The sequence below is a fragment of the Lineus longissimus genome, chromosome 13, assembly GCF_910592395.1.
Source record: "Lineus longissimus chromosome 13, tnLinLong1.2, whole genome shotgun sequence".
Taxonomy (NCBI): domain Eukaryota; kingdom Metazoa; phylum Nemertea; class Pilidiophora; order Heteronemertea; family Lineidae; genus Lineus; species Lineus longissimus.
The window spans coordinates 14,393,818-14,421,635 of record NC_088320.1 but is presented as its reverse complement, the minus strand read 5'-3'; the positions used below and the strand labels follow the sequence as shown (position 1 = coordinate 14,421,635).

Genomic DNA, 27,818 nt, shown 5'->3' with positions numbered 1-27,818 from the left:
ATTCGCTTTAGCGACGCACGCACGAAATTTTCTCTTCGTTTTAACAGGGAAGCTCTTGGAGAAATTTGAAGACAAGCACAGTAAGTTTTATTTAGTTGCAATCGATTTTCCTTTTTTTCGTTAATGTTTATTTTTTTCTGTACACATGTAATGCCTTTATCTGATATTCTAATAATGTGCATCTTCCCTTCTACACGTACGCACAATCCCGAAAGTCTTAATGAATTTTGTTTTTATAACATACCAAATTAGATCTAAGTAAACAGGCTCGATCTACGTCCCATGGTCCCTCAAAACAACTCTGATTTTTTTAAATTAATTTGGATGCGTGTCAACTTAGATCCTGTTTACTTAGATCTAATTTGGTATGTTATAAAAACAAAATTCATTAAGACTTTCGGGATTGTGCGTACGTGTAGAAGGGAAGATGCATCTAAAGTTGTGCATCTAAAGATCAATTACAAGATATCAATACGGGAGCAGAACATTGCCGTTTCTAAAATATGGTATGGGTAAAGTTACTGTTTAATAATTTCACCTATTTTTCATGTTGAAAAATTGTTGGTCTGTCTCAGATTCGATTTCTCCGAGACAAATTTGATTGTTTTCACTAAGTAGTGAGTTAAATGAAGTCGAAACGCGTTTATTCTTTACAGCTTTATTTCCTAGCTCACTGCAATCATGAACGTGTCCGTGAGTTACTGCCCATATTTTAATATGGGCAGTAACTAAAATCTCTTAATCGTTTTTTTAGAATATACATGTATCAATAAGTATGTCCTTAAAACATTATGTATCTATCTATCTATGTATCACATTTATATAGCGCCCTTATCAGTCCTATATTGGGCCGTTCAAAGGCGCATAACAAAAACAGAGTCTCTATAAGAAGTATATAGTCTTTGACAACAATAAACAATTCTAATGTTCGTAATGTTGTTGAAAAAGGTGGGTCTTCAGGAGTGTCTTAAAAGTTGTGATGGAGTCCGCATTTCGAATATTACTAGGGAGGTCATTCCCATTACAAAGCAGAATCTCTACCTGCCGACACCAATTTCATTACACAACAATGCACAATTAGGTCCCGAATGTGTAAAAGATTATTGAAACATATCCTTCATGACTAAAAAACACGGTGGTGATTGTTCACGATCTATCCTCTGCGTAGCAATGGTCTATCACATTCCGAATAATTATAGTGTAGGCTAGGATTGCGATATCGCTCAAGTTTATTTAAACTTCTCGTTCTTTCTGTATCGTTTGATTATATTGTTCTGCCTATATCAGAGAGTGCATATATGAATGAACACACTCAATGAGGCCATTCTCAGAAAAGAACCTAACAAACTGCTTAAACATTAAAAAATTCGTTGATTTGTAGACTTCTGCCAATGTTCAAAATTTGAAGTGTTCATTGACTTACGGCCTCCAGGATTTACCCTGTGCATCTTTAGCATATGCGCATGCTGCAATGTATCACTATTTGGCGATCAGGCATATAGTTTATGAGGTATCACGTTCATAATCTGAAATAACAAAAGTGTACGCAGGTGTATTCATATCGGTGAACACTGATCTATGCGAAAAACCACTTTCAACAAATCCATTTACGGTTTCAATTTATCGCGGGTAAAATCCCCAGCTGGTAAGTAGGGTAAAATAGGGTAAGTCTCTTTAGCAGGGTCTGGACACTTTATCTTTCAAGCCTTTCAAACCATATTTGGACCAGTTATACAAGACATGATGAGGAACAGTTTGCAATGCTGCAAATGTACCAGAGGCCGTTGCCATGGAAACTAGTATTGTCATAACAACGGAATTCGTGAAAATCTGATTTTTACCCTTTCTCCCCCTTTTTTCTCATTTTTTCCCCATTTCTTTGCCTGGATCTGTTGTAAGATAAAGTATCTAGTTCATTCTTTAGTTGTAACATCAATTGTTTACAGAAAATGTTAGTAAATAATGTTGGCTAACACCTTTCCAGAAATGGGTCGCTGAGTGTCCGAAATAGTGATGTCATAAGGGGAAACTAGGCCTTATGGTGGAGGGACAAAGGAGATAGTCATGGTTGACCAACACACTTGAATGCCTTAAATGACGGACAAGGGGGAAAAAGTTAGTTCCAATGCAAGCCATAAATTTCTGGAAGCATGTATAAAGAATGAATATGTATAAGTGGTCTTACCATTCACCAAACTTTGCTTTTTCTCATTCGTTCTTTTTTCAATTTACTGACAGTTGCACTTCTTCTTTTACTGAGTTTCTGAGTGTGATATAGCCTGAAGCATTTGGGGACACATAGAGATGGTCTCTCTTGACAATTCTCTAATATTCTTGTTTGATGACGTAAACACGGAGACAGTTCAGGAGTCGAAGCTTTGCACTCCCTCTTTCGAAGACTGCACACCTTACATTCTCGGCGAAATGTGTCTTTGTTCTTACACAAATCACAGTTTGGAACACAGTCTACACCATGCTGATTTGTAAGGTGGGTTAGGCCATTCATTCTGACTTCAAGTGCCTCATTAGTACTAGAACGTTTCCTTGCTGGCTTTGCAGCAACTGGGTTGGCTTCACGTGTCAATGCGTCGATGACGGAACGGCGGAACATAACTTAGGTGTACTGTTTCCTTGTTTTTTCATGGGCCATGAGGTAAGCAATGTGTCCACTCACCAATGCTGCCTCCCTACTGAAGTGGTATAGGACTTGATACCACTTTAGACTTTTGAAAGGAAACTTATAGTATGTGCCCAGTTGATCAAAGACATCAACTCCCCCCATGTGAGCATTGTATTCACAAGCTTGCACAGGCTTCTGAACATTCCTCCATCCTGTGGGTTTTTTTACTACGTAGTCGAAGTTCTCTGTTACCAGTATCATGAAGGGATGATAGCATAGTAACCTGGCCAGTGTCCTTCCAACCTAAGGCAATGAGGTCAGACTCCTCAGATTTCCAATAATTTCTTTGCGATGCCACCTATACCTGCTGGAAGACTTTTCCTATTAGCCTTCACTGTCCCACAACCCCTAATACATTTGTCTTTCAGTGCAAGCAACAGTTCAGGAGAAGTGTAAAAATTATCAGTGTACAAATAATATCCTTGATTGTCAAAGTCATCCTTCAGTAAGTCAATGACAACCTGAGTTGTCAAACTAACATCCGTATCAGCTGGCTCATCATACTTGCCAGTGTAACAAATCCACCGTAGGAGAAACCCTGTATCAGAGTCACACAAAGTCCACAGTTTCAGTCCCCATTTTGTGGGCTTCTTTGACATGTACTCCAAAAACTTACTCTTCCCTTACCTGGTTTTGGTCGCAATCTTGCTACCATCGCGCCGATCCCCAGCTGGTTCTGGTCGCAGTTTTGATATGATGTGCCAGTTTGATAATATTATCCTAATGGTAGCAGAGGTACCTGGCTTGGTTCGACGAATAGTCATTTCTTCGCCCTGGATAAACCGTGTATGTTAACCACCGTGAAATAGTAGGGTTCAGTGTAGCTGTAAGAGTCAGGAGCAGAAAAAAAATCATCATCGAATGTGTAGGCTTCACAGTATAGTCTAAAAAGACTAATGACAAACTTAGACACTACTTCGGGAGTTTCTCTTAAACCAGAATCATTCGATTCATTGTAATTCCGGCCAGAGTGACACCGGAGCCAACCAATGAGTCTGTGACCAGCACTCCATAGCTACACGGAACCAAACTCCCTGGCTGTGTTGTATTTTGAAAAGTAACTTATCTTTTCGATCACAGGTTAGAGTACTTCGTTGTATCAAGTCGTGCATACTTTCGATTGATACTAACACCAAAGTTTGTAATTTAAAGGTCCGCAACCCTGGTATCTTTTTTAATATCGAGAAAAGGGGATATAGTTTGATCTTTTCCAGACCTAGGTACCCCAACCGTACCTGGTCGTATATTGCGTGTTTTCCATGTTGCATATGTAAGCCGCTTTAAATTTGGGTCCCAGATGTTGGTCCCAGTTATACCGGGAGGATGAAAACAAAAGTTCCAAACTTTAGGGGTTACTCTTATGGATAAGTTCTTATAGTTCAAACTATAAGCATCGATATGATAGCATAGCAATTTCGACGATAATGACTGGACTACGATTTTGGATACTGTCGCTTGAATTTGGGACAGTTTTTTTATCCACCCGATATATGATATATCTGTTGTCTGTTTCAGATGTGGGTCTTATTACTACACGTGGCTGTATGTGTGTCTGCCACAATACATGCCTATTCCGTAACCCGTAAGTATGCCTTTTGGCACAGCAAGCTGACCAAAACAAATTGTATTATATTTTGGACCCAAGCACCCATTTCATTAAAAGTTTAATTGATGCTTCGTTTTGATAATTTAATTCATGATTTTGGTAATGAGGTGTGAACCAAACACTCAGAGTGCCCCTAAATGTGAATACTAATTAGCTCACTCAATTAGGTCACTCTGAGTCACCTCATTAGCCCCATTCAGCGTAGGTCTTTGATCATTAATGCCCTTTTTTGGGCCCCCCATTTTTCTGAAATCTGACCGATCAGGGAAAGTCGGACAATGTAGGACTTTTGTTGGAAAAATCAGGGAAAAGTAAGCGAAACCGTTAAGAAGTGATGGCAATTTGTCGAATAGAACCCATTCTCGAGGGTACATTGTATCAATATTAATTCCCATTGCAGCACAGCGGGTCTGCTGCAATGACCTGAGATGTTCCTTCGGGAAGTGTATGAAAGGATACTGCCAACACCCATATATACCACAGAATTCGAAGCAATGCATGTGCTCACCTGGGTTTCTATGTTGCAGGCTAGAAACTAACCGTAAGTATTAAGAGATATATATATATAGAGCCCCCCCCCCCCCCCCCCCCCCAGTGGTCACACTGAACAATCTGTCCACTTAACCCATCACTACAACGTAGAGAAAAAATGTACTGGCTAACCCATTCTACACCCTATAATGGAATGATACAAAATTGAAAGTAGCAAACATTTCAGAAAGGTTATTCCCCACCCGATCAAATAATGAATAAGATGATAAAGTTCGTGTATTTTGTTTACTCAATGACACGCTTTCGCCTTGGCCATCACATTTGTTCTGCACATAGATTAAATTCTGATCATTTTATACACAAAACATCTGCAAACTGCTGTGATGTAAAAAAGACAAAACAATGAGGAACCGGCGTTAAGATATATGCCAGTGGCGGCGCCACAATCGATCGTACCTTCTGACGCCATGACGTCATTTTCTGGTATGTTGACGTCGCACGAGGTCAATCACGGGAAACCATTGCGTACATTTTTGCACAGGATTTCAACAACAGAAAACGTGCCCAATAACTGGCATCGCGCATATTTTCCGCAAAATTATCTTAAGAAACTGATAGCTCGATAGATTTAAGACAGGAAGATGCAAACCTCGCCGAAATCGGTCGAAATTAAGCGATCGTTTTCGGACTCAGAATTAACATGATAATGCATTGGAAAGTGAGAGTTTTGGTATGATCGATTGCAGCGCCACGCGGCGGATAAATCGCGCCGGTTCCTCATTATGGGAAAAGCCGTCCCAAAGCAAAACAAAATGAATAATTGTGCGTCAAAATTGTATTAGTTGTCTGACACTTCTAGCAAGTAGATCCTTCTGTAGCCGTCAGAAAAGTACAACCACCTATAATTATTATGTGTCAATTTATATTTCTTGTTTACTTTTCTTTCCCTTATAGCTACCACTACGTCATGTGAAAAGTGCAGCAACATGTATAGATGTGTGGCAAATCATCGGCATTGCGCATCTCCTGTTCGAGATACACGCTGTAGTTGCCCTAAAGGAACGAGATGTTGCAAAGGTTATGTTAGTTTTCAAATCGCTATTTTTACCATATACATACTGTCTTCTCCCACTTAACCGAGCGCGGCTGAATCGTAAAATGACTAAGTCCAAATGAATAGGCCGATTTGACTGGTGGCAGGCGAACATTAGAAAGAACAGCCACATCTGATAATTGACTCCCTTTTCGTGGGCAATGCCATTGCCCTCCACGTAAGTGGATAAAAGACATGAACAGTGACATGGGGTAGCCCTGTACTGAATGAATGAACAAGCGTCCTCATTTTATGCCTATATAGTTGGTTGACCAGAAATGTCTATTATGGGGTCTATGATAAAGCCAGCTTCATGGGTCTGCAGAATGTCCCAATAAAGAAGTCTTGTTGTCAACGAATAAATTAAAGAAGATCACAGATTTACTTATCAATTTACCAATCAATTTTATTATCCAAACGGGGTTTACACGTCATCATCAATAACATCGTCGTCGTCGTCGTCGTCGTCGTCGCCGTCGCCGTCGCCGTCGTCGTTGCCGCCGCCGTCGTCGTCGTCGTCGTCAGTAGTGGTATCAGGTCAGGGCTGTTAACATCATCTCCATGCTCCATTCCATACGTTAAGATCATCAGGGTGCCTGCTAGGCCTACCCACAAAATCCATCGGATTGCGTGCATCTTACCAGAAGAACGTGGTCAAAGCAAGATTGTAGTCAACAATTATGACATTTGACACGAAAGTTCCCTTCATTTGATTTCCCCCACAGGAAAAAGATTCCATAATCGATCAGATAAAATAAATTCATTTAAAAGACTCTGGATCGGTCAACCATTTACATGGACTTGTAATAGACTTACGTAACTTCAATAATCATCACCCTAACTGCAGGGATTACTGGCCCTGGCCGCGACTAGGCGTTATTGAATTGACAACATTTACAAGGTTGTCTTCCTATATCCATTGATCAATATAATTGGCTGTCATATTGAATGTTTGCAGCCCACCCGTAAAAAACTACAGACTGCCATGTTTCTGGACTTAGTCATTTTCGAGCCATTTTCCTGGCGCTCGGTTAAGTGGGAGAAGACAGTATACCGTATTTTCATTGTTGCGGTAAACAAAAACCAGAATATCCCAGTTCATTCAGGTTTATTCAAAATTCTTCAAAATACCGAATATTGAAACAGGGACAGTTTTTTTGTACGAAACTAGAAAGTAACTGGTGCCCTTAATTAATGGAATGAGTGGCTTTTTATTGCAGTATGTTTGTTCTTCCTCTGGTTCATCAGTATTTTTTCTAAACGTATTTGAGGTTTTCCAATTTTGTTTCAGCTCTTAGATAGTAGAAAAACGCGTTTTTCGTTATTTCTAGTACGAACAAATCCTAATGCAAAAGACCTTTCCCGCCACATGAGTGCACGCCGAGATCCGAGTTCACTTCACCTCGCTATTAAGATGCAAAGTCATTTCCATTTATCGTCGCAGTTGCGGGGTAATCAGTCACCAGCAGTGTGACCTCGGAAAAGTCGACATCAGCACCCAGACGTCACAGGGTAGATCAATAGCTCCTGGAAACGCCTTACTAGTGCATCGTTCCGCAAGGAAAGGGTCGACACATGGAGAACTAGATCGGGTCGAATCGGAGTCAACAGCAGAAAAGCGTGATTTCAGTCAGATTTTGATTTTTTTTCCCTTTTTTGTGCAATTTTTTGATGGAAACTACTGATGTAAAATAGGAGGTAACTGGGCAGCCGACAGCTGGGAACATTGCCCTTAAAGATTCCAATGGTCCTTTAACATCATTCAACTATGTATATTTTGAAGAAAAAATCAATCTAGAAACAAGGTGATCATTCTTAAAGGAACTGATGCGTGGTCTCACTGTCCAGCAGGGCTACTATCTGTGAAATCAGAATGTAGTTTCTCTGATATGATGAATTAAAGCTTTTTCTGTCGAACATTCTGATAAACTTAACGACCTTAAAATGTTCAGGACCCCATGTCAAACCCTGAAATTATCATGGTCATGGGACCTGTCAAACATTCTATGGTGAGGCCTTTCTGCCATGCAAATATCAGGTTTGAGAAAAATATTGGAAATGGTTATGGCAGTTGATGTCTAAAAGGAAAATGGGTTGAAATATATTGGTGGTGTGCAGCCAATCATCCCAAATCGAACACATATGCGAACAAAGTCATATTTTGAATGGCTGCATGAATCAGTTCCTTGTACTGTAGCGCTCATCAATTACCAAACTTCGTTTTTCAGGCCCGTTTTGTTTTGAATGTGGAGGTCAATGCATTTACGGAGTATGTGCCCGTCCCTTCTTCCAGATCCTCAGCGCACGGTGTCCATGTCCCCGAGGGATGTCATGCTGCAAAGGTAACGAAACGGCCTAGTTTAATCTCATTATGGGGCTGTCGGGGTTGAAGTTTTGCTCTCTCCCTTCCGAGAGCCAATTCGCCGAAAAAAATATTTTCGTTCGGTTACCCGTATCGGTTGCATGGTATATATCATGTACATGTATATAGAAATGGGTTTCACATTCCGAACCGAGACAAAACAGCGACTAACGTTTTTTTAAGGTTTTCAAGGTTTCGACCGACTATTTTAGTGGCGTACAGAATATTGCATTTTTTTCACGTTGTCACGACATGACAACAAACTTTATACTGTATCTGGTCAATTGAATGTGAAAAAATATCATATGCTACCGAACAATGTCGAAATGGCCCACAAATTTGCCAATGTTGGTTCGCGATGGAGCAACCGGGTTCCACGACCTAAATTACGGTATCCGCTTTCGAGAACAGGAAGACCAACCCTTAAACTGATGACGTCATTCACAAAAACTTGTCATTCTCGGTGTCGTCGGCACGGGATAGCGAGACCTCCCAAATGGCACAACTATACTGCAGCAACAGCCAACCTTTAAAAATACCAAGGCACCAACAATAAGTTGCAAAAACCCAAAATGCTTTCTCTCGACGAAATTATATATTTTGCACGGTTTTAGAATATTGGTTGAACAAAGTGACGCTTTACAATTGTGCTAAAAATTGAAAAATCTATGTCTTGACGGAAGCAAAATTAACTGCAACATTATCTGCCTTATCATAGCTGAAATATTTCGCACTTACTACTTACCCAACAGTTGGATGCACTTCTTTCTAGCAATGCTTCGCAACAGTCATTGCGTGCCAGGTTCGCGGAGATGTTAATGGGGTTTGCTGGAAGGAGTGAAATCTGGCGTTTTAAAAGCAATCTTGAACTTGCCAGGATACGGCATGGCATGGCATGGTTTGAGAATGATGACTGCGGACCAACACACGTAACGAACACCGATGTCTAAACTGGACAACCGGGAAGAGGAGGGTGGGAGGGTTTTCCAGATTCGAGAGACGGGTCTCGAACGGACCCCGACAGCCACCTCTCTCTGCTTAATCCTTGAGTCCAGCCTTCGATCCCTTTTAATACAAAATAACAATTTGAGGGAAATAGGTACGAGCCTGAATACATGATATCTTACGATATGGTATAAGCGCTTCAACAGTTTTAGTCACATTGGAGGTTGATGAATTTCGTCTCTTCAATATATATTGTATTAAAAGGAGGAGATACTGGGTGAATTTTTACAAGTCTAAAATCCAATTCATGAAATAAAATGAAAACTGTTGTTAGCTTACTTATTTCAAGTATCAATTTGGGGTCAGTCAACAATGTTAAAGGTATGAGATCTTTCAGGTTCACAAATCTTCCTAACTATGAGAAACAAAGGAATTTTTTTGGTGCAAGGAATAAGCAAACCTTGATTTTCTTCTGCAAGAAACCTTTATTTATGCGTGAATAAGGGTCATTGCAAGGGCAAGCTAGCCTTTTGAAGAAAAAATCACGTTTAGTTTATGAGTAAATGGTGATTTTATTTACAGTTTTTTTTATTTCTTCCATGGCAAAATTGCCCGTCTCTGCTGTGAGGTCTTGTCCCCAACTCACACCACCAAAAATGCTGGTAGGCCTAATTAGCTATATCAGTGGCATAAATGTTTGCAAACCATCGATGAATGGAAAAGTCATGTAATATGAATAACATGTCAATTCACCAAGATCTTACATCGCTGTTTCTGGCCACGCTGGCTGTTAAGTTACCATACTTAAGAATTATCTAATACATTTCCTGGAAATGCCATAGATTTGTCATATGCTCAGCATACAAATTTGTAGGCCTATGCCCATGTTTGCACATTTAGGTGGGCTCAAAACTGGTCCCTTTAAAAATCTCATGATTAAACCTATTGGAAAAGTTTGAAAAAGCTGCAAATAAAATCACCATTTACTCATAAACTCTAGGTAATTTTTTTCTTCAAAATGCTAGCTTGCCCCGCGAGCATGCATGACCCTTATTCACGCATTGATAAGGTTTTTGGCAGAGGAAAATCAGCAGGTTTGCTTATTCCTTGCACTAACAAATTCCTTTGTTTCTCATGATAAGGACGATTTGTGAACCTGAAAGACTGTTTCATTTATTCAATTTTCGTTGCCGACCCCAAATATATCTTTAATATAAGTAAGCAAGCAACATTCTTTATATCATTTCATGTTTTAGGTTTCGGACTTGGAAAAATTTCAGAAAAAATTTACCTAGTTTCTATGCTCCTTAATAATTCTTATAATTTCAATTATCTTTAGAGGCCAAGTGTGAAACTCTATGCAAACCTTCGAGATGTGTGCCAAAAGTGTCGATTTGCAACCATCCAGTTCATGACGAGAGATGTAATTGTCCTCTTACCGATAAGTGCTGTAAATGTAAGTACGAGTGGAGTTGTCCTCTCACGAGAACAGTTCTAAAATTCCTAAATTCCAGATTAGGGTATGACATAATACTAAAGAAAGTCATGTAATAGGCTTATCCCGACGGGCAATAAGTGTCGCACACCTTTCAGCCGGTTGCAAATCCATGTCGAGTGCCATAGAACAGGAATTATTCGCTGTTGAATCTGCCTGAGTTTTCAAATTTGTTATGACCTGAAATATTAGATCTTAGTTTAAACAAGACCTTCCGAGCCTTATTGGCTAAGGTTTGTTTAGCCTGTGAAAAAGACCAAGAGGCATTCAAAACGATGCCAAGATAACGTATGGCAATACACTTATAATGATAAAGTATGTCAATACACTTATGTCCATTACCACTGAATTTCACCACTTTATTTGTTTCGTATTTGCTTCTAAGTGCCAATTTATTGATTGCATTCTGAAGACCAACTGACCAATACAAGATTATCAGCACATGTCATCAGATGCTTCCAAAAAAGAGTGTTTTTATCAACTATCAGGCAAATCGTTAGTAAACAGATTAAAAAATAGAGGGCTTATTATTTCACCTTGTTTAACACCAGTAGTTACATTAAATGATTCAGTGATATCATTGTCAACTTTAATACAGGCTGAGCTATTTTCAGACATGTTCATAATTAGGTCAAAAATATTACGTCAGTATTTAAAATGTAATCCTTTGGGATAAACACTCTCAAAAGTAATTCTTAAATCGACAAAGCAGGCGAATAATAGCTTTTTGAATCGTTTAGCATATTTTTCGATGAGCGTTCAGAGAGCAAAGGTGTGATCAGCTGTTTTAGCCTATTTGAAATTTATTCAAAGTGGAGTTGTCTTGCACATACTTATCAAGTCGACTGTTCAAAATATGGATCAAAACCTTAGACAAATAGCTCATAAACACTTTATACCTCTATAGATACCAGGGTACTTAGATACTGAATAAAAGTTTCACTTAGAATCATATTTGGATCTGGTCGGGATTTCCGACCTGAAATAACTTTGGTATACCACAAAAACCGATTCAGCAGTGACACACTCGGTCAGTATCGACTGTCACAAACGATATTCTTACTTCATCGTTCATTAAGGCTACGAAGTCTTTGACTTAAGGATTTGATATCAGACTGAAGGTTAATGGTGGTCTCACCAAAACGACGCGGGTGGAGCTAAAATGTATACCGAGGCAAAGCCGTAGTTTTGGCCAACGTTTTAGTTCCACCCGAGAGTGAGCGGTTTTGCTGAAATAATCAATACCGACGGTGGGGTATCAATTTATGTCCTAGAACATCTCAAATTAAATGTTTTTGACTGCGTCCATATCTTTCACCGATACAGGCGGTTTTGGTTGTTGCCTAACTCAAAATGAGGTTTCGTTTGCGCATAGCGCATTTACACTAAACATTGCTAAATGCAGGAGTTTTTGAACGCATAATTGGTGGCAAAAGCGCGCCGCATCAACACATCTTGAAGTATGTTCCTGCTGATGATCGAGGTCCCTGTCTTCTTTCAGACAGCTGTGAGTCCTTTCCCTGTAGCAACATTTGCGTCAAAGGACTATCTTGTCCCGTTCATATGAGACCAGCGACTCCAAATTGCACCTGTCCAAGTGGCTTCATGTGTTGTCACGGTACGTATTGATGGTTTGTTTATATCAATAGTCGAAAATTGCGATACGATTATTAAAAGTTGAGATTTTCAGATCATTGTAAGATTCTTAGTTGATAACAGTAACGAACAACTTGAGGAAAACAATTTAGGTGGTAATTCTTTTAATTTGATGGTTTTGTATCCTGCGCATTCCGTGTTGAAAAATATAATAAGCTAGTGTACATATTGGGCTTTTTAATTTTAACTTTGTCAGTAAGACAATATTTCATCACTGATATGATTTCCTTAAATTGCCTATCGTATTAACGCAACAGATGTGAAAAAGAAAGCAACAAATACCAAAATTGTGTATTGGAATCTGACACTGATCTTGGGGTATTGGTTGCCTCACAAAATCGCGAGGAGAGAGCTAAAATGCTGACCAAAGCCGAACGCAACATTTTAGCTCCACCCGATGGCCGAGCGGTTTTCGCGAGACAATCAATACCGACAATGATGTATCAATTTCTATTCAAAAATATCTCAAGTTAAAGAACGAGTGGTTTTATATACTTTGTGACTGGTTCCATATCATATACCAACCCAAGTATTTCTGGTTGCCTAACCACAGCAGGTCCATCACTGGAGACGCTGTTATAGAAAGAAGGACGAGTTCTAACCATGTTTTTTTTTCTGTAGGCAAATGTCCCCACCAAACTAGAACACTTGCTTCATGCAACAGGCTTGGAGGATGGGTAATCTCTGCTACGGGTCTCCCCAGTGGACATGTCTGTTGCAAACGTAAGTCTAAACGATACTAATGATATTGTTGACAGACAGCATTCTTGCCTATTTCGACGTATCGAAGTGTTTATGACTCGGTAACTCCCGCCGGATAATCATTACGTAGTTTACTCCACAAGCTTTCGCGATCTCTTGATCGCTTTGGTCGCGTGATATTTTCCGTGGTTATTTGTATTGTATCTAGATGACTTAGGCTTGATATTCAAGTTTCGAAGAGTGACCGGCCTCCTCATGATTGACTTGAGAAGACGATTCCAGACAAGTGGGACCGAGGTTGTATCTTCCTCCATCCCGCTAAAGAGCTGTGAGCATTCGTAATGTCTATGAGGTGACGAGGTTCCACCATGTGTATGCAGCGGGATACTAATGACGTAGAAGAACCTGGACGCACTAAGCACTGCCTAAAAGTGCTATCAGGCTTAAAAAGGTCTTGATTGCGAAGGCCTTGAATGTTACCCTCATTTGTGTTTGGTTGTCCAATAACCACAGACAATATCACGCAACCAAGTAATCAACAGATACCGAAAACTTGTGAAGTAAATAACGTGTAATGTCCAGAGTAACCAACATATACGTTACACTTGACAAATTTGCCCCCTGTACATTGTGTAGCGCATTTATGAACGATGGGGGAGAGGGCGAACTTGGATTTTATTCACACTTTATGGTAAGTTTCTCCGTACTTCTAATTGATTGAGCAAAATTTTAAACATGTAAGTTGGATAACAAGTCCGTGAACAGATTCAGCATGCCTGGAATTGCGAACAAGTTGCAATGATCTGAAAAGCCTTGATAATTCGGCATTTTCGATACCCCTTTGAAAAGCTTGCATTTTACAGTGTCCAGAGTACATTAAGGACCTTTTTAATAATCGGAGGAATCGTCAGGCCTTCGGCTTCTCTTATGTTAGTAGAAGTTGTCAAACATGTCTTCTATTCGTGAGATAATTAGGTACAAATCTCGATACATGCAAAGAGATCGGCCATTAACAACGGCTCGGTGTACTCCATTATCAACACGAAAGTGTCCTCCCACTTGGCATTAACAACAAAAAATATAAAATCCGTTTGAAGGGTTTATTCTTTGGAAAAATAATGTTATTCCCATCTGAAATGTCCACTAGGTGATCATTTCCGGTATCAAGTTGAACTCTGAAAAATGAGGACCAATCTGTGGTTGGAGTGCCGCCAGTAAATTGTGTCCTCTCAGCAAGGTGAGCACAGTAATGCTGTGGCGAACTATTTTGCCATGCACTATCAAGCATGGGTTCCGCCCAATGAATAATCCAACTTACTTGTGGCACGTGAACCACGACCGCTAACGGGCAACGTAAATATTATGCAAACCCGCACGTCCTTACGTGACTATTTTGCAGGATGTTCTAAACTTAATCATCTTGACCCTCAATGTATTGATATTGCTAAGCTTATAAACAACGCCAATCAATCCTTTGTCGAAAAGTACAGCATGCATTTGTATGCAATCTAATTCAAACGAAATTGATCGGCTAATACTCATTCATATCTGGCATTGTTGTACACACAATGGTAACAAGTTTAGCGTGATGCCACTGATCGACCATCGCGGTCTGATATCCTGGCAAGTGTAGCGTTTTCGTACTATTGCATTATTATTATTATTGATATACAGAAAGTGACACGTACATGTATTTCTTCAGTTGTATGGGCGGAGGTAACGGAGGCAATATCGCTTGAAGTTTAGTATGAAACATAATGGTCTTTCTTTACATCATAACATATATTGGAATTGTGTAAATATATACAAAGCGACCAATATTTCCATTTTATTGTTTTACGTTCGTAATGCTTGTTTCAGTCCCCACATGTGAAAGGAACTGCAGGAGTTTCAAGGCGAAATGTGCACACCCAGCCACGTGCACACACAGGCTCATCTATTTGCAGGGGACATGCTACTGTCCGCCTGACAAAGTATGCTGCAAATGTAAGTGATAATTCTCAAATACGATTTGCATCTTAGTAGATTTGGATAAACAAGTCATCCAGAATGAGATTGGTCGACAAATTACCTGTACAAAGCTACTCGTATATGGACAACAAAAGTACACGAATTCACACACAAACGTTAGTTTGGCCCTCTCCTCGCAATTAAAAGAATTGAGGCCAAGTCCAATAACGGTCTATTGTCTATAAACAATGCCCGCTCCCACCTAAGCTTAAATTCCAAATATTCTACTGGCTATTCGACGGGTGATCAGGGTAAATCTTGCTCAAATCGACCTCCCACGAAACAGATTTAGGGGTCGATCGGCTTAAACCGGTGAAACAGTAACAAATGCCGCCCTGGAAAAAGTGTCCGGCCCTATTGTATTCTGCAATATTGTTCTACAGAGACCCTGACTGTCAGTCAATAGCTCAGAGATTGAAGCGCATAATAGAATCATTTGTTTCCCGGGCATCCTATCTCAGGACGTTTTAAATTTCTACACAGGTGTGCAAGGGATAGTAGTCCTAGGGCTGATAGTCTGTGTAACAATAGCCCGCATTGCTAAATGTTTTGGTTAGGGTTAGCGGTACAATAGATCATGCTGCTTAATTGGTCAAATACAATGCTACCGGACTATGACTCCAGGGGGACTATATCCGCTGTCACACCGGCAAAGGAATATTAACATAATAAAACAATTTCTTTTAACAACCAGATGAATAAAACATAACGACTGTGTTTAGTCTAGAAACTCACATGAATAAAACCAAGAGTAATCTGACAATACTACTGTGAACAGTAACATTTCCGCACGTATTTATTTGCGAAATTTCTCCAAATCTTTATATTTCACGATTTCTATATAGCCAGACCGCGACATTTGTTAAGATTTTTGTCGATAATCTAGGTTATTGGCAAACACCGCTTGATGATCACGAAACAGAAGGGGATGAATTTTATCGAGATTTTCGACCGGTTTTAAAATACATACCACACAAAATCGAACACGATTATGAATACAATTGATTACTATTTCTTCATGATTCTGTTGGTCTGGTGTTTGAGGCATCGCCCTCATGAGAGGGAAGCGCGAAAGCCCGAGCCCCGATGGTCAAAACTGACGATTTCTCACTTGCCAACTATTTGATAAATAGGGCACACACTGCCTTCTCGCCAGGTTCCTGTCGTTAGAGATTAAAAGTAAATGGTGTCTCCTAATCGAAAATTGAAGTCACAGTGACGAAATAAATACTAGGAGTCACTGTAAAAATTCATTGTAAATGTTTTAGAATACATGCCATACGTTGTGCTGTCTTCTCCCACTTAACGGAGCGCGGCTGGACCAAGTCCAAATGAATAGGCTGATTTTACTGGTGGCAGGCGAACATTAGAAAGAACAGCCACAGCTGATAATTGACTCCCTTTTCGTGGGCAATGCCAATGCCTTCCACGTAAGTGGATAAAAGACATGAACTTTAAAATGGGGTGGTCTTGTACTGAATGAATGAATACAATACAACTAGCGTCCTCATTTTATGCCTATAGTGTTGGTTAACCAGCAATTTCTAATCTGGGGTCTATGATAAAGCCAGCTTCATGGGTATGCAGAATGTTCCAATAAAGAAGTCTTGCTGTCAACGAATAAATTAAAGAAGATCACAGATTTACTTAAGAATTTACCAATCAATTTTCTTATCCAAACGGGGTTTACACGTCATCATCAATAACATCACCGTCCTCTTCTCCTTCCGAAAACTCAATCCCCTCAACAAACTGCTCAAGCTCATCATTTACCATCTCTACTCCCTCCCCGACTTCGTCATCGTCCTCAGGAACTAGGCCACTGACTCTCAACCTTTCATAATCGTCTGTTGTGTGACCCTTTTCCAGCCGAGGCTGATCATCCTGACCACTTCCCGCCTGGTGATCCGCTCACAATGTCCTTGATCATCGGTGTGGCCGATTTTCCACACTTTTCAAATAGTCCTCAGGTGACACTTGAAGCTCCTGTTTACGGTCAAGTCCACGGGCTGCAGCAGCGAAGTACATCGTCCTGGGATAAAAGTGTCTGTCCCATTCTCTGCGTTGATTGCATCCCGAAACTGCTGATTTCGATGCGCCAGGTACCTGTCTAAAAGTAACAGGAACGTGACCCCTGCTACAAATGGCAGAATCAGGGCCTGCGACCACTCGATTAGCGATTGGTGTCGGGCCCAACCCTGTGGACTACCAGTTACCTGGAAAAGCAAACAACAAGTATGAACATTTACATTACTTTTCTGAACAGTCAGACACGCACAATGTTTTGGTTGCATCCATGTCAAACCTACAGCAATTTTAGTCATAGACGTTCTGATTTTCCAAAAAAATACTACCATTAACTAGAATGTCTGACCGTCAATGACAACACTGATGACATCAGGTACATGTCCTGTACTACAACCACGGACTTGTATTCTATGCCAATACTCACTTGCATATTGTCTGGAGCATCCGCCTGAAGCTGCAGAATGACCTAACCATCTGGTGCCAAGCCTCTGAAGTTGACCTCGGCTCGTCCTTTTCGTCCGTCTCTGATGAGGTCGGCAAACTCTCTCAGGTAGTTGGCAACCAATGCCTGGGCGTTGTCAGGTAACCCCCTTGAATCTTTGGTCTTCCTTCGATAGCTTATTTGTTTCCTAAAATGGCATTAGCATATTATTTAAATTCACCGAATACAATCCATTCTGTACGTTAAGGCCGAGCCATGCAACAGAGGAATAAAGCTCACCATTCCATAAATTTGCTAAGCCAGTGTGAAGATGCATGGAAAAGGTATCGTTTTGGCCTTCGTTTCGTTAGGAAGCTCTGCCAACCATTGCCGAAATTTTCTTCCAGTTGCCCTTTAATATCCTCACCGGAAACAGGGAAACCAAGTCTTCGGCGCTCAAGGAACCAGGTGTTCAAATTGTTTTCCATTTCGGGACAGTATGCTGAAATAAAAAAAGCTAACACGTTTAACATTTTAGTAAATATTGATTGGCGATGACCACAGGTATGAACGAAATGTTAGTCCTAGGAATAAGGGTCCCGGGAACAATCATACTGATATTGTTAAATGCATGGTCAGGGTCAGTCGCTATGATGTATCATGTGACTTATTCTTCCGTCCATGACACAGAAGCGGTATAAGCCAACAAAGAAGGAAACTCATTTAGCGAGGAATAGAATGCTTGATGAAACACTACCTTGTGCATCAGTGCCGTGTTGCCGTTTTCTCATCCATTTTCTATGGTCTTGAGTTGATCTATCTCGGAGGGCAAACAAGTCATTTCTGTGTGCTTAACCAACGTCTAAATGTCTGCGGTGCTATGCGGTGGTGTCTAGCAAAGGATGGCGCAGTTTCAGCATGACGTAATCCTATAGCATGCTCCAATTGGTATGTCTCGATAAGGTTAATCTTCTGATTGAGACTGTAGCTTTTCTGGTGCCTACGTGCACCCGGTACAGCTTGGTTAGCATCATCTACATCGTCGTAGTCGTCGTAGTCGTCATCATCATCAGTAGTGGTATCAGGGATAGGGCTGTCAACATAATCTCCATACTCCATTCCATACGTTAAGATCATCAGGGTGCCTGCTAGGCCAACCCACAAAATCCATCGGATTGCGTACATCTTACCAGAAGAACGTGGTCAAAGCAAGGTGGCACACAACAGTTATGACATTCGAGACGAAAGTCCCCTTTATTGGATTTACCCCACAAGAAAACGATTCCATAATCGATTAGAAATTGAAAGACTCTGGATTGGTCAACCATTTACATGGACTTGTAATAGACTTACGTATCTTCAATAATCATCACCCTGACTGCAGGGAGTACTGGCCCTGGCCGCGACCAGTTGTTATTGAAATGACAACATTTACAAGGTTGTCTTCCTCTTACCATTGATCACTATAATTGGCTGTCTTATTGCAGCCCACCGGTAAAAAAACTACCGACTGCCATGTTTCTGGACTTAAGTCATTTTCGAGCCATTTTCCTGACGCTCGGTTAAGAGGGAGAAGACAGCATATTGGTAAAGCTTCGGTGTACTGTAAATATTACGCATTAACTTTGAAAAAACATATGCAAGTTATATTTCGTTTTATCTTTCAGACACATGTGAGCTAAGTGGATGTAAAGGCGTATGCGTGAAAGGCCCATGCCCTAAAGGAAGTAAAAAGCTTGACCAGAAAACTTGCACTTGTCCGATAGGTTCTTCCTGCTGCCTCTGTAAGTATCATTCGTCCTTATAAAGAAAGATATTTCTAAGAATATGTGATCTCCTTAAAATACTACTTACGCCTACTACAAAACGGGTGAACTATCATTTATGTACACTAAACACAGAAAATAAACTACATATACATGCATGAATAATAGTAGTTCCACTAATGTCAAGCAGGTGGCTCTCCGGGTATTTTAAAGGGTTCGCCGTTTGTAATTGTTGAATTTGGTAAAAATTGGTAAATTTTAGATATTTTCACATTTGCTTACAAGTTTCATATTTTTAACGAACGGAGTAGTATAGCCTTTCAGGGAGAAAACTTATTTTCTGATACATTCATTACCTCTTGCACGACTGATACTAGTGATATCATTATTATACTTTACGAGGCACAGCAGTGTTTTCAAAAAGTGGAAGCGGATTTCCTTATTCTTCTGCAATGAACGCGTTTCACTTTATGTTTCAGTGCCGTGTCCATATAAACCGTGCGTCACGAAAGCCACGTGCGAAGAGCACAGAGGAAAGGTTATTCCTTCTTGGGAATGTACGAATAGCTCGGTTTGCTGCAAAGGTGGGTAGTCATATTGGAAATTTGATTGGGGTGAAATTCAATAAAGCCTCTGCTACCCCTACCGATCTTGCCGCAGTTCATTCATGGGCATTTAGCAACTCTTTCTGCAGTCGCAGTAAATATTGCGAAATCCAAGACAGCAATCCGACAGGTTCGGCGAAGGGACATTTTAGTGTTGCATTGTTTATTTGTTAATTACAATAGAAGATAAACTTGCCTCTCTTTTAAGGAACATGCGAGTGTCCACACCCACCATGCAGGACCCTGCATGAATGTATGAGTTTTGGCGGAACCCCTCTGCCGTCATCGAACTGCATAAATGGTCTAGTTTGCTGTGACGCAAATACTACTACTCCACCACCACCTACTACTCCACCTACTACACGACCATCTACTACTTCACCACCATCTACTAATCCACCTACTACACGACCATCTACTACTCCACCACCACCTACTACTCCACCTACTACACGACCATCTACTACTCCACCACCACCTACTACTCCACCTACTACACCACCATCTACTACTCCACCACCACCTACTACTCCACCTACTACACGACCATCTACTACTACACGACCACCTACTACTACTGCTACTACACGACCACCTACTACTACTACTACAGGTAAGAAAACCAATCTGTTTTATCCGAATGACAAACTGTTGAAAAGGGGCCCTGCTCTATAACGACTTGAAAATAAGAGTCATTTAAACGATATGTGAAAATAAAAGAAGGATAACCAGTAAAAGCAGGTTTTGTGTAACAACCTGCTGTTCCTATCAAATAACTGCAATGGGTTAAGTACTGCGGCCTACATCAACCTGAATCATCACGTAGGCCTTCCAGTTTGCCGAGCTGGCCTGCCCTGGGAAAGGCCGGATAAGGATATTCAATCAAGTTAGAACAACTCAATTTTTCAACATAACTTTGTTGTGTTCTCGTAAATTCATGCTGTTCAAGCATTATTTTAATCAAAACAGGATTTCTTCGCTCTGTTGGTTTGTCCTGTGGATAGCGAAGGAATGAGAGAATAACAACGTTTTTTCGATATTCTTTTTGTGAGATAACCATTCTCCTAGATCCCAAGTGGCACCATCTAGGGCAGACTGCTCCGTAAGTTGGAATGCCTGATAAGATGCTCGGCAGTCTGGGAAAATGATTATCCAGGGTACAAATACGAGAAACCTCTATATGTATACGTATATTCGCACATATAAATACATAATAATAATATAATACATGAACTTAGGCTTTTTCTTTGTATATAAATGTTCCTTCGATTTTCGGTCACTCTGCAAAAACTTGGTTGATTTCTTCAACGTGAGCTTCTTTTTCTAATATTTTTTGTGGATCCCAACACAATTTCCAGGTTTAGGTGAAAAACATCCTCATTAGAGCCCTTATTTTATCCGGGGGAGTGGGCTTGTCAGGGATTGCTTTCTAATTTTGTAGATATCTGTCTTCTCCCACTTAACCGAGCGCGGCTGAATCGTAAAATGCCAATCCCCTTACTGGGCGCAGGCGAACATTAGAAAGAACAGCCACAATGCCAATGCCGCGCCTTCCACGTAAGTGGATAAAAGACATGAACATTGACATGGGGTAGTCCTGTACTGAATGAATGAATACAATACGACTGGCGTCCTCATTTTATGCCGATAGTGTTGGTTAACCAGAACTTTCTAATCTGGGTCTTTGATAACGTTTGGTTAAGTGGGAGAAGACAGTATGTACGTGAAAAGAAATAATTTGAAGATTTCAACAAAACTCATCCAGATATGAGTAGAGTAGGTAAAGATACAATGCAGTACGTTTATTGATACATGCAAAGTATCCAAATTTAGTATACAAAAATATCATTTCGTGACCATAGTTACCAAAATGTGAAACTCACCGTTGGTCAAAAAATTAGATAATATGACAAATATTCGATGACATCAAGTAGGTTTTTTTTAAATGGGAAAAATGTCATATCAGGGCTTCCCATAATAGGGCAATAAAGATCAAAGCCTTATGTTGACTGGGGTTAATGAGGTGTGAGCCAAATACTCAGAGTGACCCGAAGTGTGAATACTAATTCACCTAATTAAGCCATGTGATGTCATACAAAAGGTTTTCGTGGAGCCCCTTGCAGCGCCGAGTTATGTTTGGATGGAACCCCCCCCCCCCCATGCTAAGAGTTATTTTGAGAATGGAAACCCCTAAATCATTATTTTATGGCGAAGCCTCTGAAATTAACGCCACTCTTGCAGGGCTATCTTGCACTACAATGCCAACAGTACAGACGTACGAAGTGGCAAGTAATATGTATTTCGCATTGCTGAGATACATCGCGTAATACTTGACCTTATATGCAAGTGTACGGTGTTTCGCGATACTACTGTACTTTGTAATCTTACTGCCAATAATTAATCGTTCATGCCTTCCATCAGCCGAATATTTTGCTCGATTTCTGGAGCAGTGTTTGTGAGAACACGTCGACACACGTCTCTCCGCACTAATCGCACACCAGTGCTTCGAGCATATTACAAACTGTTGCTCGGAGAATAGCTTGTTTGTTGTAAGTTTAAGTTTATCTTTCATATTGTATTTCATACATGTATATAATGATTTTCAACTCACGTCGTCTGCTGGGGTGCATAGGCGGAAGTTCGTTGAACCGTACTTTTGGTCGCTAAACCGATACGGTTATCCAACGTGAAGGGGAAGGATATTTCTTTTAACAATTTTGGCAATTAAAACTTCTAACACATGTCTAAAGTAACGCCAATAAATAAACTTGAGTGACTGTATAACCCCGGGTAAAGTACAACAAGCTCTCGGGAGGGGGAAGCAAAATGACAGTTTTTTATTTGTCGGCCAAACTTATGGTCAATTATTACTTTTGCCGCTGACAACTGGTGGATATCCCCCCCCCCCCTGCCCCCGCTAGAGTTAAGCCTATAGCATTGTAAAGATTGTGCATTTACATGTTTACGAAACAGAATAAGGTTTTACCAATTCACCTTAAAATAATTCTTTCGACTTTCGTCCTGAGGGTAAGCCCTCCTTTATCTTTTTAAAATTCCGGTCACATTTGAGCTAATGTTATCGACTATTTTAGAATGGGAATTATTCACCGCGGACCAAGCTGTTGCTTGAACATTTCTCATCGTCGCAATGGTCCTGACAAAGGTCCAACGACATGTGCGTGTACAGTCCTTCCAGAAAGTAAAATGTCCTCCGTTTTTGACTCACCGTTAGGGGAGTCTATACGATAGCCCTGTGTCCGCCGTCGTCGTCGTCGTCGTCGTCCGTCGTCGTCCGTATCCTGTGTGGCACGTTTCTTAACCGCTTGTGCTATGAACTTGAAACTTTGTACACATTATGAACTAGGTCACATGATCTCTGACAGCCAATTTCGGTCCGGTCTGATTCTTCACCTGGCCACCAGGGGGCTAATACCAAAAAACTTTAAAAATGCGATAACTCGTTTATTACTGATTTGTTTTTGCTAAAAATCTAATGATAGGTACTCCAAGCAAGGATACATCACATATAATACGGGTTTTTGATTTTACATACCTTTCAAGGTCACAGAGGTCAAATGGATGTAACTATGGCACGTTTCTAAACTTCAATGACTATTGATCCCAAATTTGGTACACATGTACCCCTTAGTCGGGTGATCCCAGGGACCGAAGTTCGGTCCAATATGATTCACCACTTGACCACCAGGGGGCAAAATCCAAAAACCTTAAAAATTTGATTATTCCTCAACTTCTTGCCAGATTGCCACCAATTTGATATCATGGGTACATCTAACCACTATACAGTATATGTCACCCAGGTTTTTAATTTGACCTACTTTTCAAGGTCACAGAGGTCAAATGGTGTAAATTGTCCGTCAGGCCGTAACTTTGGCACGTTTCTTAACCGCAATGACTATTGATCACAAATTAAGTACACATGCACCCCTTGGTCAGGTGATCTTAGGTACCGAAGTTTGGTCCGATCTGATTTGCCGTTCGGCCTCCAGGGAGGAGGCCAAATCCAAAACTCTTCAAAATGCTATTATTCCTTAATTACTTGCCCGATTGGCACCAATTTTATATCATGGGCACATCTAATTCTAACAACCATTCAATGTGTCACCAGGGTCTTTTTTGATTTGACCTACTTTTCAAGGTCACAGAGGTCAAATGTACTGTAAATTGGCCATTTTGGGGAAATTGTAATTGTTTGGACCTACATCAAACCTAACACTTCATGACACAATACCATGCTCTTCATCCATCTTTCCTCCACATGAGGTGAGCACAATGGCCCTGGCCATTTCATTTAAAAATATCACAGAGAGAAAGTAAGCTATTTGAAAGTTTTTAGCAGTGTATGGTATATTTAGTTGGTCATGTATCTGTTGTTTTGGGATGCACCTAATTCCATCCCTTCATTATGTAACAAACATTTCAAAAATGGTCTAAAAATTACTTTTTTGTGTCATGTGCCTTTTTAGAAATATAAAAGAGCCCATGAAATGTGCTTTATGACCAGCATTTTTGGCACTTGCAATTCCATATAGTGTGTTCGATAGTCATGACAAATGCACATTTTTGCTTAGGATTTTTATGTTAGTTTTTTTAATCTCTTCCATAACCATTGATAAAGACCCCCAATCCTTCATGTATGAGCTGAGTTGGCCATAAATACCCTGACTGACTGCATTGCTGACTATGAGGGGTGTTCCAAAAGGTCACCAGCTGTGTGAAAAAAACAATCACCTGTAGCGAGCTAAAACTGATCTTCAAAATGAAAGAATTTAGCAGGAATTTTCTAGTAATGAAAGCAAAAAAAACCTTTCTTGCATCATAGTTCACCCATACATTGTGAAAAAGAACGAAAATAGAATAAAATAAAAAAGTCACTTTTTGGACATTTTTTAAATTGCCTGTTACATAATGAAGAGACAGGATTAGTTGGGTCCAAATACAACAGATACATGACCAACTAGATATACCATTCTCTGCTGATAACCGCATTCAATTATCTTATTCTATCTCTATGACATTTAAAAAACGGATGACATTTACTTTCTGGAATGACTGTACATACACGTACTTCAGGCCTGTTAGGAAAACATGTCATCAGTGAGAGAAATAAAGGATGAGCATAGACATCAACATTTTGGTTAGAACATGAAATCTTAAAGAAATTGATATTCCCTCAAAATGATATAAATGCCAATTTAAAGGTCGGGAGTCTGTTAGAATTCGGGGGGAATGCTCAATGCTCAATCTGAACCTGCTAAACGGCAAGTGTGAGCTGCTGAGAGTAGAGAAATTGTCTTTTTTTATCAATTTCATTAGCTGAGTTACCGTTTTAAGAAATTGTGAAATAAGAGAAAAGTGGCCTTATGCATGTAAAACGAGGTTCTAAACTTTAACTTTCCTTTTTAAGGTGTAGCTGACACTGCTTGCTTCGTCCGTTTAGGCGGGACATGCCAGCCAAACACCCTTCCTTGTCGGGGTAGCTACCTGTTAGGCAAATGCGATGGCCCAGCTACGAGACAATGTTGCATACCCCGCCGATAACGCGAGTAGAATTGCTACCTGTACAACACGTGGCTGTTATAAAACGCGGATTCCGCGGAAATGTTTAACACAAGTCATCTGTAATCCCATCCTGAGGAAATCAGGGGTTAATGTTCGTTTCTCCGGCCTTGCACTAAAATCCTTGAGACATTCGCCCTCACTTGGTGAAGTACAGGCGTACGTCATCTTTAAGTCAGCACCGAGATTAAACTATCAACCTCGGTTCTAGTACTGTATTTCTATGATTTGTATGAATCAAAACCGCACTCAGATCTCTAAGAAGGAGTCACTGCCTCTCGTTGTCGGCATGATCAAATGCGGATCATTCTCCAAAGCAGCGATAACATTCAAGCATAGCATAGGACTACTATCTCTACTATCCACTGCGCCGGAGAATAGATGCGAGTTTGGATATCGTTTTGAAATTCCTAGACTCAAATGTAAGCGACTCTCTGATTGGGCTTGCTTAATTCTGCGGCTACTTCACCAAATAAGGGCGAATGTCTCGGGGGTTTGTGTGCAGGGCCGGAGAAGCGTACATTAAAGGCCATGACTCCTACTTTTATGATTGCATGACATGTACAAATCCTCAAAGACTGGACTTAAAGCTCCACATTAAATCAAGTTTGATCAAAATTGAAGCACCCAGTCAAGACATATAGCAAAGTAACTATGTTGTTTACATGTTATGTAACAGGATAGGTTTCGAAGCGAAGTCAGGCGGCTGGTTTACTGACATAGATCAGACTGATGTTGGATTTCTTACTATGAATAATATAAATTTGTCTGTATTCCCTATTATAAGATATATCAAAGCTTTGAATTAGAAATACATTATGATAGTTTAAGTACTGTATAAATGGATGCATTTGATGTAATTTTCTGTAAAAAGAATCGAATTTGAAAAATTAACTAAATTCTATAGATTTGCCTCAATTGTTTATAAAACCTAAAATAGAACCATATTTGTTAGGGTATATGTTGTCCCGGGCCAGGTTGCTCAATCGTCGTTAGATGTAACGATGCATTTAATTCTTATTTTACTGTAAATTAAATTTTCTGTAAGATAACGCTTAGTCGAACTAACGCTGGCGTTTGTCTCTAATGCCGATTGACCAACCTGCTCCTTGTCATTTACTGAGGCCGAGGCGTTATATCATAAGACGAATGTGGTGTCTCAAATGGGCACTCAACAGCAGTCCAACATGTATATTGACCCTCCAAACTCAACCATTTACCCAACATTCACAATCATTATTAAGAATCACCCGGTATTCGTGAGTCACATACACAGGTCGAAGATTAATTGTTTCGGACAAGAGGTCATTCATTTAATATATTACTCACGAAGAATTACTGTAGACTGGAAAAATTCGCGTGCAGAATATTTTCGCGAAATCTCTTGCTGTTAGCTTGGCCCCATGTCGATTTCAGCTTAGTAAACCATACGATGATAAAGGTGACAAAAAATCATGTGTATACCGAGCGCAATTAGCACGTATCATAATTACACCTAACAAACACACCTCTCCAACAACTATTTACTTTTGCCTAATTAAGGCTCATCTCGAGTGCCATAAGCCTATTCATTCGACAGTGTTAACAAATGAAATTGAGTGTATTATATCGATGACATTTACACTAGAGCCCCCTACACAAAGATCTTTATGTCAAAATAGACAGTTTTAATTTTGTTAATTTTGTTATTTTGTTTAATTCTATGTCTCGCGAAAATATTCTGCCGCGAATATGTCCATCGTTTGTCATTGGCAAACTTTCAGTTCTCCAGTATGTTATTTTTCAAAATACATGTATTTATTTGTTGTGGTTTTTAAAATCGTTATGGCCAGAGATATTTCATTTGTTCAGTATAATGCATTTCACTTTAGTACCTGTGTTCAAAACATTTTAAAGTAAACCAATATTCACCTAATGACACTAGCGAGTTTCCTCAAATCTCACGAATTACAAATTACGAGTCACGAATTGCTATTTATCCGAGAAAGAGACCACAAGTTCATTGGTTTCTTAGCTGATCAGCGTCGTACCCTTAGAAGAGTCACTCGGGATCCAAAGTTATTTCACCACTTCACTGTAATTTCTTAGTCGCAGCGATTTTTGAATTCGTGGTGACAAACTGTTCTAGTCGTTACTGACTACTCTTGATTGTCGCAATGTCCGCTTTTCAATACGACCGGAACTTGACGAAAGCATTCACTCTATCACACCAGATAAAGCTGACTGTCAATTGGAACGCAAGTTCCTGTGTAATTATAAGTTCGTAATTCGTAATTCATACTCGTTACATTTGCGGAAACTCGCTATTATTAACTAAGAATCTTACAAGACTCTTAATGATTGTACATGTACATGCCTTCAAGAATAAGATCTTCACTGA

General features: G+C 40.1%; 1 protein-coding gene across 1 annotated transcript; it reads left to right on the top strand.

The window, feature by feature from the left end:
* Positions 1-27,818, top strand: LOC135498195 (multiple epidermal growth factor-like domains protein 6). The gene is made up of 13 exons (XM_064788401.1): positions 1-80; positions 4,196-4,262; positions 4,687-4,827; positions 5,733-5,855; positions 8,100-8,213; positions 10,518-10,634; positions 12,175-12,291; positions 12,951-13,052; positions 14,892-15,017; positions 19,158-19,274; positions 19,736-19,840; positions 20,070-20,474; positions 25,287-27,818. Exons 2-13 carry the CDS (start codon positions 4,196-4,198, stop codon positions 25,418-25,420), a joined length of 1,668 nt encoding a protein of 555 aa, XP_064644471.1. The 5' UTR covers positions 1-80; the 3' UTR covers positions 25,421-27,818.